Source organism: Ranitomeya imitator, chromosome 3 (assembly GCF_032444005.1).
Source record: "Ranitomeya imitator isolate aRanImi1 chromosome 3, aRanImi1.pri, whole genome shotgun sequence".
NCBI classification, from domain to species: Eukaryota; Metazoa; Chordata; class Amphibia; order Anura; family Dendrobatidae; genus Ranitomeya; species Ranitomeya imitator.
Window position 1 is genome coordinate 327,584,810 of NC_091284.1, and position 14,012 is coordinate 327,598,821.

Consider the following 14,012-nt stretch of genomic DNA (forward strand, 5'->3'; position numbering starts at 1 on the left):
AAATTGCACAACAACTTTTGGAGTCCAATTTTTTTTCTTACCCTTGGGAAAATAAAAAATTGGGGGCGAAAAGATCATTTTCGTGAAAAAATATGATTCTTTATTTTTACGGCTCTGCATTATAAACTTCTGTGAAGCACTTGGTGGGTCAAAGTGCGCACCACACATCTAGATAAGTTCCTTAGGGGGTCTAGTTTCCAAAATGGTGTCACTTGTGGGGGGGTTTCAATATTTAGGCACATCAGGGGCTCTCTAAACGCAACATGGCGTCCCATTTCAATTCCAGTCAATTTTGCATTGAAAAAGTCAAATGGCGCTCCTTCCCTTCCGTGCTCTGCCATGCGCCCGAACAGTGGTTTACTCCCACACATGGGGTATCGGCGTACTCAGGACAAATTGTACAACAACTTTCGAGGTCCAATTTCTCCTGTTACCCTTGGTAAAATAAAACAAATTGGAGCTAAATAAATTTTTTGTGAAAAAAAGTTACCGTAAATGTTCATTTTTTTTAAACATTCCAAAAATTCCTGTGAAACACCTGAAGGGTTAATAAACTTCTTGAATGTGGTTTTGAGCACCTTGAGGGGTGCAGTTTTTAGAATGGTGTCACACTTGGTTATTTTCTATCATATAGACCCCTCAAAATGACTTCAAATGTGATGTGGCCCCTAAGAAAAATGGTGTTGTAAAAATGAGAAATTGCTGGTCAACTTTTAACCCTTATAACTCCCTAACAAAAAAATTTTTGTTTCCAAAGTTGTGCTGATGTAAAGTAGTCATGTGGGAAATGTTACTTATTAAGTATTTTGTGTGACATATCTCTGTGATTTAACCTCTTAGCGACCGCCGATACGCCTTTTAACGGCGGCCGCTAAGGGTACTTAAACCACAGCGCAGTTAATTAACGGCGCTGTGGAAAAAGTAAATAGCGCCCCCCAGAGTCGGATTTTCTCCGGGGTCTCGGCTGTCGGGGGTAGCCGAGACCCCAGAGAACATGATTTGGGTTTTTTTTAACCCACCCCGCATTTGCGATCGCCGGTAATTAACCGTTTACCGGCGATCACAAAAAAAAAAAACGCGATCTCTTTTTAATTTCTCTGTCCTCCGATGTGATCGGCCCCGCGAGAATCTTTGGGGTCTCGGCTGCCGGGGGTAGCCGAGACCCCAAAGAGCATGATCGGGGTCAGTTTTACCGACCCCTGTTATGCGATCGCCGGTAATTAACTGTTTACCGGCGACCGCAAAAAAAAAAAAAAAAGCTAAGTGTAATTCTCTGTCCTCTGATGTGATCGCACATCAGAGGACAGAGAAATAGGGGGATTCGGGGACCCTATCATACTTACCGGTGTCCCTGGGTCCTCCTGCTGCTCCTCCTGGCCGCCGGCGTCTTCTAGGGAAAAGAAAATGGCGGGCTAAATTTAGGGTTAGGGTTGGGGCTAAATTTAGGGTTAGGGTTGGGGCTAAATTTACGGATAGGCTTCTTTCACACTTACGTCGGTACGGGGCCGTCGCAATGCATCGACCCGACATACCGACGCACGTTGTGAAAATTGTGCACAACGTGGGCAGCGGATGTAGTTTTTCAACGCATCCGCTGCCCAATCTATGTCCTGGGGAGGAGGGGGCGGAGTTTAGGCCACGCATGCGCGGTCAGAAATGGCGGATGCGTCGTACAAAAAAACGTTACATTGAACGTTTTTTTGTGCTGACGGTCCGCCAAAACACTGATCCAGTGCACGACGGACGCGACGTGTGGCCATCCGTCACGATCCGTCGGCAATACAAGTCTATGGGCAAAAAACGCATCCTGCGGGCACATTTGCAGGATCCGTTTCTTGTCCAAAATGACGGATTGCGACGGATGCCAAACAACGCAAGTGTGAAAGTAGCCTTAGGGCTAGGGTTAGGGTTGGGGCTAAAGTTAGGGCTAGGGTTGGGGCTAAAGTTAGTGTTAGAGTTGGGATTAGGGTTAGGGTTTGGATTAGGGTTGGTATTAGGGTTAGGGTTGGCATTAGGGTTACATTTGGGATTAGGGTTAGGTTTGGGATTAGGGTTAAGGTTAGGGTTGTGATTAGGGGTGTATTGGGATTAGGGTTAGGTTTGAGGTTAGGGTTGAGATTAGGATTAGGGGTGTGTTGGATTTAGGGTTTTGATTAGGGTTATGGTTAAGTTTGACATTAGGGTTGTTTTGGGGTAAGGGTTGTGATTATGGTTAGGGTTAGTGATTAGGATTATGGATCAGGTTGGGATTAGGGTTAGGGGTGTGTTGGGGTTAGGGTTGGAGCTAGAATTGGGGGGTTTCCACTGTTTAGGTACATCAGGGGGTCTCCAAACACGATAGCCAATTTTGTGCTCAAAAAGTCAAATGGTGCTCCCTCCCTTCTGAGCTCTGCCGTGCGCCCAAACAGTGGGTTACCCCCACATATGGGGCATCAGCATACTTGGGATAAATTGGACAACAACTTCTGCGGTCCAATTTCTCTTGTTACCCTTGTGAAAATAAAAACTTGGGGGCTACAAAATCCTTTTTGTGGAAAAATATATATATATTTTTTTATGACTCTGCATTATAAACTTCTGTGAAGCACTTGGGCATTCAAAGTTCTCACCACACATCTATATAAGTTCCTTGTGGGGTCTAGTTTCCAAAACGGGGTCACTTGTGGGGGGTTACTACTGTTTAGGTACATCAGGGGCTCTGCAAACGCAACATAACGCCCACAGACCATTCTATCTAAGTCTGCATTCCAAAACGGCGCTCCTTCCCTTCCGAGCTCTGCCGTGCGCCCAAACAGTGGTTTACCCCCACATATGGGGCATCAGCATACTCAGGATAAATTGGACAACAACTTTAGTGGTCCAATTTCTCCTGTTACCCTTGTGAAAATAAAAACTTGGGGGCTACAATATCTTTTTTGTGAAAAAAAAAATATTTTTTATTTTCACGACTCTGCATTCTATACTTCTGTGAAGCACTTGGGCATTCAAAGTTCTCACCACACATCTAGATAAGTTCCTTGGGGGGTCTAGTTTCCAAAATGGGGTCACTTGTGGGGGGTTACTACAGTTTAGGTACATCAGGGGCTCTGCAATCGCAACATAATGCCCACAGACCATTCTATCAAAGTCTGCATTCCAAAAAGGCGCTCCTTCCCTTCCAAGCTCTGCCGTGCGCCCAAACAGTGGTTTACCCCCACATATGGCACATCAGCGTACTTGGGATAAATTGTTCAACAACTATTGCAGTCCAATTTCTCCTGTTACCCTTGTGAAAATAAAAACTTGGGGGCTACAATATCTTTTTTGTGGAAAAAAAAAATATTTTTTATTTTCACGACTCTGCATTCTAAACTTCTGTGAAGCACTTGGGCATTCAAAGTTCTCACCACACATCTAGATAAGTTCCTTGGGGGGTCTAGTTTCCAAAATGGGGTCACTTGTGGGGGATTTCTACTGTTTAGGCACATCAGGGGCTCTCCAAACGCGACATGGCGTCCGATCTCAATTCCAGCCAATTCTACATTGAAAAAGTAAAACTGCACTCTTTTTCTTCCAAGCTCTGCGGTGCGCCCAAACAGTGGTTTACCCCCACATATTCGGTATCGACGTACTCAGGAGAAATTGCACAACAACTTTAGTGGTCTAATTTCTCCTGTTACCCTTGTGAAAATAAAAATTTGTGGGCAAAAATAACATTTTTGTAGAAAAAATGCGATTTTTTTTTTCACGGCTCTACGTTATAAACTTCTGTGAAGCACATGGGGGTTCAAAGTGCTCACCACACATCTAGATAAGTTCTTTAAGGGGTCTAGTTTCCAAAATGGTGTCACTTGTGGGGGGTTTCCACTGTTAAGGCACATCAGGGGCTCTCCAAACGCGACATGGCGTCCAATCTCAATTCCAGCCAATTCTACATTGAAAAAGTAAAACGGCGCTCCTTCTCTTCCAAGCTCTGCGGTGCGCCCAAAAAGTGGTTTACCCTCACATATGGGGTATCGACATATTCAGGAGAAATCGCACAACAACTTTTGTGGTCTAATTTCTCCTGTTACCCTTGTGAAAATAAGAGTTTGTGGGCGAAAAGATCATTTTTGTGTAAACAAAAGCGATTTTTTATTTTCACGGCTCTACGTTATAAACTTCTGTGAAGCACTTGGGGGTTTAAAGTGCTCACCACACATCTAGATAAGTTCCTTAAGGGGTCTAGTTTCCAAAATTGTGTTACTTGTGGGGAGTTTCCACTGTTTAGGCACATCAGGGGCTCTCTAAACGTGACATGGCGTCCGATCTCAATTCCAGCCAATTCTGCATTGAAAAAGTCAAACAGCGCTCCTTCACTTCTAAGTTCTGCGGTGCGCCCAAAAAGTGGTTTACCCCCACATATCGGGTATTTGCGTATTCAGGAGAAATTGCTTAACAAAATTTATGGTTACATTTCTGTTTTTACACTTGTGAAAATAAAAAAAATGGTTCTGAATTAAGATGTTTGCAAAAAAAAGTTAAATGTTCATTTTTTCCTTCCACATTGTTTCAGTTCCTGTGAAGCACATAAAGGGTTAATAAACTTCTTGAATGTGGTTTTGAGAACCTTGAGGGGTGTAGTTTTTAGAATGGTGTCACACTTCATTATTTTCTATCATATAGACCCCTCAAAATGACTTCAAATGTGATGTGGTCCCTAAAAAAAAATAGTGTTGTAAAAATGAGAAATTGCTGGTCAACTTTTAACCCTTATAACTCCCTAACAAAAAAAAATGTTGTTTCCAAAATTGTGCTGATGTAAAGTAAACATGTGGGAAATGTTATTTATTAACTATTTTTCGTGACATATCTCTCTGATTTAAGGGCATAAAAATACAAAGTTTGAAAATTGCAAAATTTTAAAAATTTTCGCCATATTTCCGTTTTTTTCATAAATAATCGCAAGTAATATCGAAGAAATGTTACCACTATCATGAAGTACAATATGTCACGAAAAAACATTCTCAGAATCATCGGGATCTGTTGAAGCCTTCCAGAGTTATAGCCTCATAAAGTGACAGTGGTCAGTGTTATGAACAGGTGATTCAGAACCACAATGGACCTAGTGGTTAAGAGCACACAAAGTGACCTGATAGTTACTAACATAGGACGAGCTCTGAGACGTGGGAACTCTGGTGACCGCAATCCCTAATCCTATCATACCACACTAGAGGTAGCCGTGGATTGCTCCTAACGCTCCCTATGCAACTCGGCACAGCCTGAGAAACTAGCTAGCCCTGAAGATAGAAAAATAAGCCTACCTTGCCTCAGAGAAATTCCCCAAAGGAAAAGGCAGCCCCCCACATATAATGACTGTGAGTTAAGATGAAAATACAAACACAGAGATGAAATAGATTTGAGCAAAGTGAGGCCCGACTTACTGAATAGACCGAGGATAGGAAAGATAGCTTTGCGGTCAGCACAAAAACCTACAAACAACCACGCAGAGGGGGCAAAAAGACCCTCCGCACCGACTAACGGTACGGAGGTGCTCCCTCTGCGTTTCAGAGCTTCCAGCAAGAAAAACCAATATAGCAAGCTGGACAGAAAATATAGCAAACAAAAGTAACACAAGCAAAACTTAGCTTATGCAGGGCAGACAGGCCACAAGAACGATCCAGGAGAGAGCAAGACCAATACTGGAACATTGACTGGAGGCCAGGAACAAAGAACTAGGTGGAGTTAAATAGAGCAGCACCTAACGACTTAACCTCGTTACCTGAGGAAGGAAACTCAGAAGCCGCAGCCCCACTCACATCCACCAGAGGAAGCTCATAGACAGAACCAGCCGAAGTACCACTCATGACCACAGGAGGGAGCTTGACCACAGAATTCACAACAGGTCAGAATTGCAAAAATTGGCTCGGTCATTAAGTACCAAATTGGCTCTGTCACTAAGGGGTTAAGGGCATACAAATTCAAATTTGGAAAATTGTGACATTTTCAAAATTTTCACGAAACTTCCGTTTTTTTTCAAATAAGGCTGGTTTCACACTTGCGTTTCAAAACGCATGCGTTTAAAAAATAAACGCATGGTGAAAAAACGCATGTAAAAGCGTGCAAACGCTGCGTTTTTTTGACGCATGCGTTTTTGCATGTGGTGAAAAAAACGCGGCGTTTTGACGCGTTTACGTGCATTTTTTCATGCGTTTGCGTTTTTTAAACGCATGCTGAGAAATGTGTGACAGCTGCCAATCATCAAAATAAAGTAAAAAACCCACTATAAACAGAAATAGTTAGGGTTAGGGATTATAACCCTAAAGAGATCCTAACCCTAACCCTACCCCTAACCCTAAAGGGATCCTAACCCTAAAGGGATTAGGGTTAGGGGTAGGGTTAGGGGTAGGGATCATAACCCTAACCCTAAAGGGATCCTAACCCTAACCCTACCCCTAAGCCTAAAGGGATCCTAACCCTAACCCCAAAGGGATTAGGGTTAGGGGTAGGGTTAGGATCCCTTTAGGGTTAGGGATAGGGTTAGGGATAGGGTTTGGATCCCTTTAGGGTTAGGGTTAGGATCCCTTTAGGGTTAGGATCCCTTTAGGGTTAGGGTTAGGATCCCTTTAGGGTTAGGATCCCTTTAGGGTTAGGATCCCTTTATCACCTTTATGGTGGGGGGTGGCATATCAGTGTGTTTTCTGTTTTTTTTTATTAATAAAAACGCATGCGTTTTTAAAGCAAACAAACGCATGTGGTTAAAAACGCATGCGTTTCCATTGACTCCAATGTATTTTTTGACACAAAAAAACGCATGAAAATGCATGCGTTTTTATGTGTCAAAAAAAGCCTCTCAAAAATACTACAAGTTGCATTTCTGAAAAAGAACGCATGCAGCAAAAAAAAGCATGCATTTCAAAACGCGACCAAACGCGTACAACAAAAAACGCATGCGTTTTCAATGTTAAATATAGGGAAAAAACCGCATGCTTTTTTGTGTGCAAAAAACGCTGCAGACAAAAACGCAAGTGTGAAACCACCCTTAACGCAGGTAATATCAAAGAAATTTTACCACTATCATGAAGTACAATATGTCACGAGAAAACAGTGTCAGAATCACCGGGATCCATGAAAGTGTTCCAGAGTTATAACCTCATAAAGGGACAGTGGTCAGAATTGTAAAAATTGGCCCGGGCATTAACTTGCAAACCACCCTTGGGGGTAAAGGTACCTTCACACTAAACGACGCTGCAGCGATCCAGACAACGATCCGGATCGCTGCAGCGTCGCTGTTTGGTCGCTGGAGAGCTGTCACACAGACCGCTCTCCAGCGACCAACGATGCCGGTAACCAGGGTAAACATCGGGTTACTAAGCGCAGGGCCACACTTAGTAACCCGATGTTTACCCTGGATACCATCCTAAAAGTAAAAAAAACAAACGCTTCATACTTACCTTCCGCTGTCTGTCCCCGGCGCTCTGCTTCTCTGTACTGGCTGTGAGCACAGCGGCCGGAAAGCAGAGCGGTGACATCACCTCTGTGCTTTCCGGCCGCTGTGCTCACAGTGAGTGCAGAGAAGCACAGCGCCGGGGACAGACAGCGGAAGGTAAGTATGAAGCGTTTGTTTTTTTTACTTTTAGGATGGTATCCAGGGTAAACATCGGGTTACTAAGTGTGGCCCTGCGCTTAGTAACCCGATGTTTACCCTGGTTACCAGCGAAGACATCGCTGAATCGGTGTCACACACGCCGATTCAGCGATGTCAGCGGGAGAGCCAGCGACGAAATAAAGTTCTGGCCTTCTAGCTCCGACCAACGACATCACAGCAGGATCCTGATCGCTGCTGCCTGTCACACTGAACGATATCGCTAGCCAGGACGCTGCAACGTCACGGATCGCTAGCGATATCGTTTAGTGTGAAGGTACCTTTAAGGGGTTAAAGAGGTGTAAAATACACTATTCCATGCATTGCAGGTACAATATTAGTGTATGTTGTATGGGGATGACTATCCACCAATTTACTTTTTTTACATGGATTTTTCTATCTGAAAAATCCACATAATGAAAATTCCAAACTTGAAGAACTACATTTTGGAGCGGTTTTGTGGTGTATTGTTGTTTAGTTTTTGTGCATAGGGCTTTTTTCCTGATTTTTTTTTTTTAGTATTCCGTTGTTAAATTAGAATTTTTTTATTCAGACAGAAATGCCGCAAGGATTAGTGTGTTGTTTGTTTTTCCACATGAAGAATTGGCATTTCGTGAGTCGCCTGTGTCTTGTGCAAGAACTCGGGACATCATGATGCAGTGCACGACATGACGTTGCGGAGCTACCAACAAACCAACATCGGTGCCCATGAGATGCCAAGCTGAAAATGATGGCCACAGACTCAGGAGTGGCTTCAGTAGCCAATAGGACCAGAGGTTGGCACTGAGATGTGTCACCTGGACTGGTTCATCAGTCTCCATGCATTCTACACACTGCAGTCTCCAGCAGCCCCCGGCCATCACCTGCACATACCTCAGGTACCCTCCCTCCATTCATGGCTGCAAGGTGCAGCCCGGGCACTGTGTTGCCCGTCAGTCACTGTGTGCTCGGGTGTGGTGTGTGGGCGGCTGTCGTAGTAGGTGAAGTGTCAGGGCAGGACGGCTGTGGAGAGGCTGAGGACAGTCGGAGGGAGACAATATGAAGGCAGCAGGGCAGTCTCATGCGGCGCCTTTGCCCCTTGTGCGGCAAATGCTCAGGAACCTTCCCACAGAACAGGTGTGTACGCGTGCGAGTGACTGTCCCCGAGTGATGGTGATTATTACCCTGGACACGGTCCTGCGTGGGAGCGCTGACTAGGAATGAATGAGCCGCCGTGCGGTGCCGGGGACACGAGAGGCCTCTAGGGTGTGAGAAGCAATGCACGGCTCCTGGCAGCGCCCACTAAGCTTCTTCATGTACATTCCCCAGCAATGGCGCTTCACACACAAATGTAAAGTTACAGAGGAGCGTAGGGAGGCGCCGGGTGTAGAAGGGAAATGTCTGCTGTGCGGAGTGCTGCCTGCCCCGTGACGTCACTGTACGGCAATACTTGTAACTCTTCGCAATCTGTAGGGCTCATTCCCACATGCAATACCCGGCCCTCCGGAGCGGAGCGTGCAGCTCCATGTATTGCTGCTATACGGCCGCACGCTCCGCTCCGGAGTGCTGGTGCCACAAGCGAGACTATCCGAGCTTATCGCATGTAAAGACTGAGCCCTACACTGAGGGCTAATGTAGTGACAGACACGGAGGGGGTCACCTGTGGTGACAGACACGGAGGGGGTCACATGTAGTGACAGATACAGAGGGGGTCACATGTAGTGACAGACACGGAGGGGGTCACCTGTGGTGACAGATACAGAGGGGGTCACATGTAGTGACAGATACAGAGGGGGTCACCTGTGGTGACAGACACGGAGGGGGGTAGCAACACACTTACGCCAGCTTTCGGGTGCAGTGGTGTACACTGTGGCCACATGTAACAATACACTGATGCCCACTTTCGGGTGCAGCGGTGGCCACATGTGACAATACACTGATGCCCACTTTCGGGTGCAGCGGTGTACACTGTGGCCACATGTGACAATACACTGATGCCAGCTTTCTGGGTGCAGCGGTGTACACTGTGGCCACATGTGACAATACACTTACTCCAGCTTTCGGGTGCAGCGGTGTACACTGTGGCCACATGTGACAATACACTTACGCCAGCTTTCTGGGTGCGGCGGTGTACACTGTGGCCACATGTGACAATACACTTACGCCAGCTTTTGGGTGCAGCGGTGTACACTAGCCACATGTGACAATACACTGATGCCAGCTTTCTGGGTGCGGCGGTGTACACTGTGGCCACATGTGACAATACACTTACGCCAGCTTTCGGGTGCAGCGGTGTACACTGGCCACATGTGACAATACACTTACGCCAGCTTTCTGGGTGCGGCGGTGTACACTGTGGCCACATGTGACAATACACTTACGCCAGCTTTCTAGGTGCGTTGGTGTACACTGTGGCCACATGTGACAATACACTTACGCCAGCTTTCGGGTGCAGCGGTGTACACTGGCCACATGTGACAATACACTTACGCCAGCTTTCTGGGTGCGGCGGTGTACACTGTGGCCACATGTGACAATACACTTACGCCAGCTTTCGGGTGCAGCGGTGTACACTGGCCACATGTGACAATACACTTACGCCAGCTTTCTGGGTGCGGCGGTGTACACTGTGGGCGCATGTACTGATATATTTATACTTATGGAGTAGTTTCATGCTAGTAACAGAAGAGAGGCAGTCATCGGGACTTTCCCAAGCAGTTGTGCCTATGGTGGTTATCTCTAGGTGATGTGAGGAGCGCTACTATTCATCCTGACTGACTAAAGGGCTTATTCAGACGTCAGTGACTTTCCTCAGACGAGAAAAACAGTCTCAAGTTTCGTCTTTTTTTTTTTATCAGCATTTGGTCAGTTTTTCAGATTTAAAAAAAATGATGGAGATTTCTCAACATTTTCATATCAAACAGTCCGTGAAAAAATGGACATCCCACCGATGGCATCCAAGTGCGGTCCATTTTTTTCACAGATCTCTAGATTTGCAGTGGCGAGATGGATCTGAGACTCGGATCAATGTAAAAGTTGGACAAATCTCTGATTTTGTGCAGACCAGTCCATCAGCAAAAATACTTGGACATGCGAACTTGTCCATAGACTGGCATAGGTAAGGGTTCTGTTTGTGAAAAACACGTGTAGAACTCACACAAGAGCAAATGTGCACACGTTCAGGATTTCTCGCAGAAATTTCCTGAGAAAAACCGGACATTTTCTGCAAGAAATCCGCAAAAAAACCACATGCGTTTTTGCCGCGGTTTTGCCGCGTTTTTGCCGCAGTTTTTACAAAGACACGGTGGTTGAACCAAAGATCTCAAATTTGGACTCATCACACCAAAATACAGATTTCCACTGGTCTAATGTCCATTCCTTGTGTTCTTTATCCCAAACAAGTCTCTTCTGCTTGTTGCCTGTCCTTAGCAGTGGTTTCCTAGCAGCTATTTTACCATGAAGGCCTGCTGCACAAAGTCTCCTCTTAACAGTTGTTGTAGAGATGTGTCTGCTGCTAGAACTCTGTGTGGCATTGACCTGGTCTCTAATCTGAGCTGCTGTTAACCTGCGGTTTCTGAGGCTGGTGATTCAGATAAACTTATCCTCAGAATCAGAGGTGACTCTTGGTCTTCCTTTCCTGGGGCGGCCCTCATGTGAGCCAGTTTCTTTATAGTGGTTGATGGTTTTTGCAACTGCACTTGGGGATACTTTCAAAGTTTTCCCAATTTTTCGGACTGACTGACGTTCATTTCTTAAAGTAATGATGGCCAATCGTTTTTCTTTACTTAGCTGCTTTTTCTTGCCATAATACAAATTCTAACAATCTATTCAGTAGGACTATCAGCTGTGTATCCACCAGATTTCTGCACAACACAACTGATGGCCCCAACCCCATTTATAAGGCAAGAAATCCCACTTATTAAACCTGACAGGGCACACCTGTGAAGTGAAAACTATTTCCGGTGACTACCTCTTGAAGCTCATCAAGAGTGTGCAAAGCAGTCATCAAAGCAAAAGGTGGCTACTTTGAAGAACCTAGAATATAAGACATAATTTCAGCTGTTTCACACTTTTTTGTTAAGTATATAATTCCACATCTGTTAATTCATAGTTTTGATGCCTTCAGTGTGAATTTACAATTTTCAAAGTCATGAAAATACAGAAAAATCTTTAAATGAGAAGGTGTGTCCAAACTCTTGGTCTGTACTGTATAAGGTGAATGCTATATATGCCGGGGTAGGGCCATATATATATACTGAGGTGCAGCTATACTCAAGGGTACAACATATATAGGTGAAGTGCATATATTCCTGGCCAAACTGGCATGGATACATAGAATACATATACACCGCATGTTAAGTATATAGCACAGGGGAGGATGCCAAAACAGGTACTACATAGGAGGAAAGTAATCTCACCATTTCCTTGGCTGCAGACTATCCCCCTTGCAAATCCCACCCCTGTGCACAAGCTGCACAGATCATCACATCAGAGGACAGAGAAATGGGGTCCCCGATAGCCCCCTGATACTTACCCGTCTCCCCCGATGCTCCTCGTGGCTCCCAATGGGCGCCGCCATCTTTTTCCGGGAAAAAAATGGTGGGCGCATGCGCAGTGCACCCGCCGGCCAGCACCCTGAAGATCTTTGGGTCTCGGCTGCCGGGGGTAGCCGAGACCCCAAAGAACATGATCGGGGTCGGTTTTTACCGACCCCTGCTTTGTGATCGCTGGTAAAAAAAAAGCGTCGTGTCATTCTCTGTCCTCTGATGTGATCGCACATCAGAGGAAAGAGAAATAGGGGGATTCGTAGATCCTGTCATACTTACCGGTGTCCCTAGGTCCTCCTGCGTCCCCTCCTGGCCGCCGGCTTCTTCTTCTGGGAAGAAAATGGCGGGCGCATGCTCAGTGCGCCTGCCGTGATGTGCCGGCCGGCAGAGGAAGATTCTTCCTCTTGCTTTATTTTGGTCACTGTGAGATCCTACCACAGTGTTCAAAATAAAAAAAAATAGTAAATAACCCCCCCTTTATCACCCCCTTAGTTAGGGAAAAATTATAAAATAAAAAAAATGTATGTATTTCTATTTTCCAATTAGGGTTAGGGCTGGGGCTAAAGTTAGGGTTAGGGTTGGGGCTAAAGTTAGGGTTAGGGCTGGGGTTGGGGCTAAAGTTAGGGTTAGGGCTGGGGTTGGGGCTAAAGTTAGGGTTGGGGCTAAAGTTAGGGTTAGAGTTGGGATTAGGGTTAGGGTTGGGATTAGGGTTTGGATTAGGGTTAAGGTTGGCATTAGGGTTACATTTGGGATTAGGGTTAGGTTTGGGATTAGGGTTAAGTTTAGGGTTGGGGTTAGGTTTGACGTTAGGGTTGAGATAATGATTAGGGGTGTGTTGGGCTTAGGGATTTGGTTAGGGGTGTTTTGGGTTTAGGGTTTTGATTAGGGTTATGGATTGGGTTGGGGTTAGCATTAGGGGTGCGTTGGGGTTACGGTTGGAGATAGAATTGGGGGGTTTCCACTGTTTAGGTACATCAGGGGGTCTCCAAACGCGACAGCCAATTTTGCGTTCAAAAAGTCAATTGGTGCTCCCTCCCTTCTGAGCTCTGCCGTGCGCCCAAACAGTGGTTTACCCCCACATATGGGGTATCAGCATACTCAGGTCTAGTTTCCAAAATGGGGTCACTTGTGGGGGTTTTCTACTGTTTAGGTACCTCAGGGGCTCTGCAAACGCAACATAAAGCCTGCAGACCATTCTATCAAAGTCTGCATTCCAAAACGGCGCGCCTTCCCTTCCGAGCTCTGCCATGCGCCCAAACAGTGGCCCCCCTCTACATATGGGGTATCAGCGTACTCAGCATAAATTGCACAATAAACTTTGGGGTCCAATTTCTCCTGTTACCCTTCTGGGGGTGAAAAGATCCTTTTTGTGGAAAAAAATATGATTTTTTTTATTTTCACGGCTCAACATTATAAACTTCTGTGAAGCAGTTGGGGGTTCATAGTGCTCACCACACATCTAGATAAGCTCTTTGGGGTGTCTACTTTCCAAAATGTGGTCACTTTTTGGGGGTTTCAATGTTTAGGCACATCAAAGGCTCTCCAAATTTGACATGGCGTCCCATCTCAATTCCAGTCAATTCTGCATTGAAAAGTCAAATGGCGCTCCTTCGCTTCCGAGCTCTGTCATGTGCCCAAACAGTGGTTTACTCCCACATATGGGGTATCAGCGTACTCAGGACAAATTGTACAACAACTTTTTGGGTCCAATTTCTCCTGTTACCCTTGATAAAATAAAACAAATTGGAGCTGAAGTAAATTTTTTGTGAAAAAAAGTTAAATGTTCATTTTTATTTAAACATTCCAAAAATTCCTGTGAAACACCTGAAGGGTAAATAAACTTTTTGAATGTGGTTTTGAGCACCTTGAGGGGTGCAGTTTTT

At 45.4% G+C, this 14,012-nt stretch overlaps 1 protein-coding gene across 1 annotated transcript in view; it reads left to right on the top strand.

The window, feature by feature from the left end:
* Positions 1 to 8,573: 8,573 nt before the first annotated feature.
* LOC138669865 (lysophospholipid acyltransferase 2-like) overlaps positions 8,574 to 14,012 on the top strand; it is a 237,206-nt gene continuing 231,767 nt past the window's right edge. Inside the window, exon 1 of the mRNA XM_069756698.1 lies at positions 8,574 to 8,719. Within this exon, the coding sequence (XP_069612799.1) occupies positions 8,642 to 8,719 (78 nt within the window). The 5' untranslated portion in view covers positions 8,574 to 8,641. The remainder of the gene's footprint in view (positions 8,720 to 14,012) is intronic.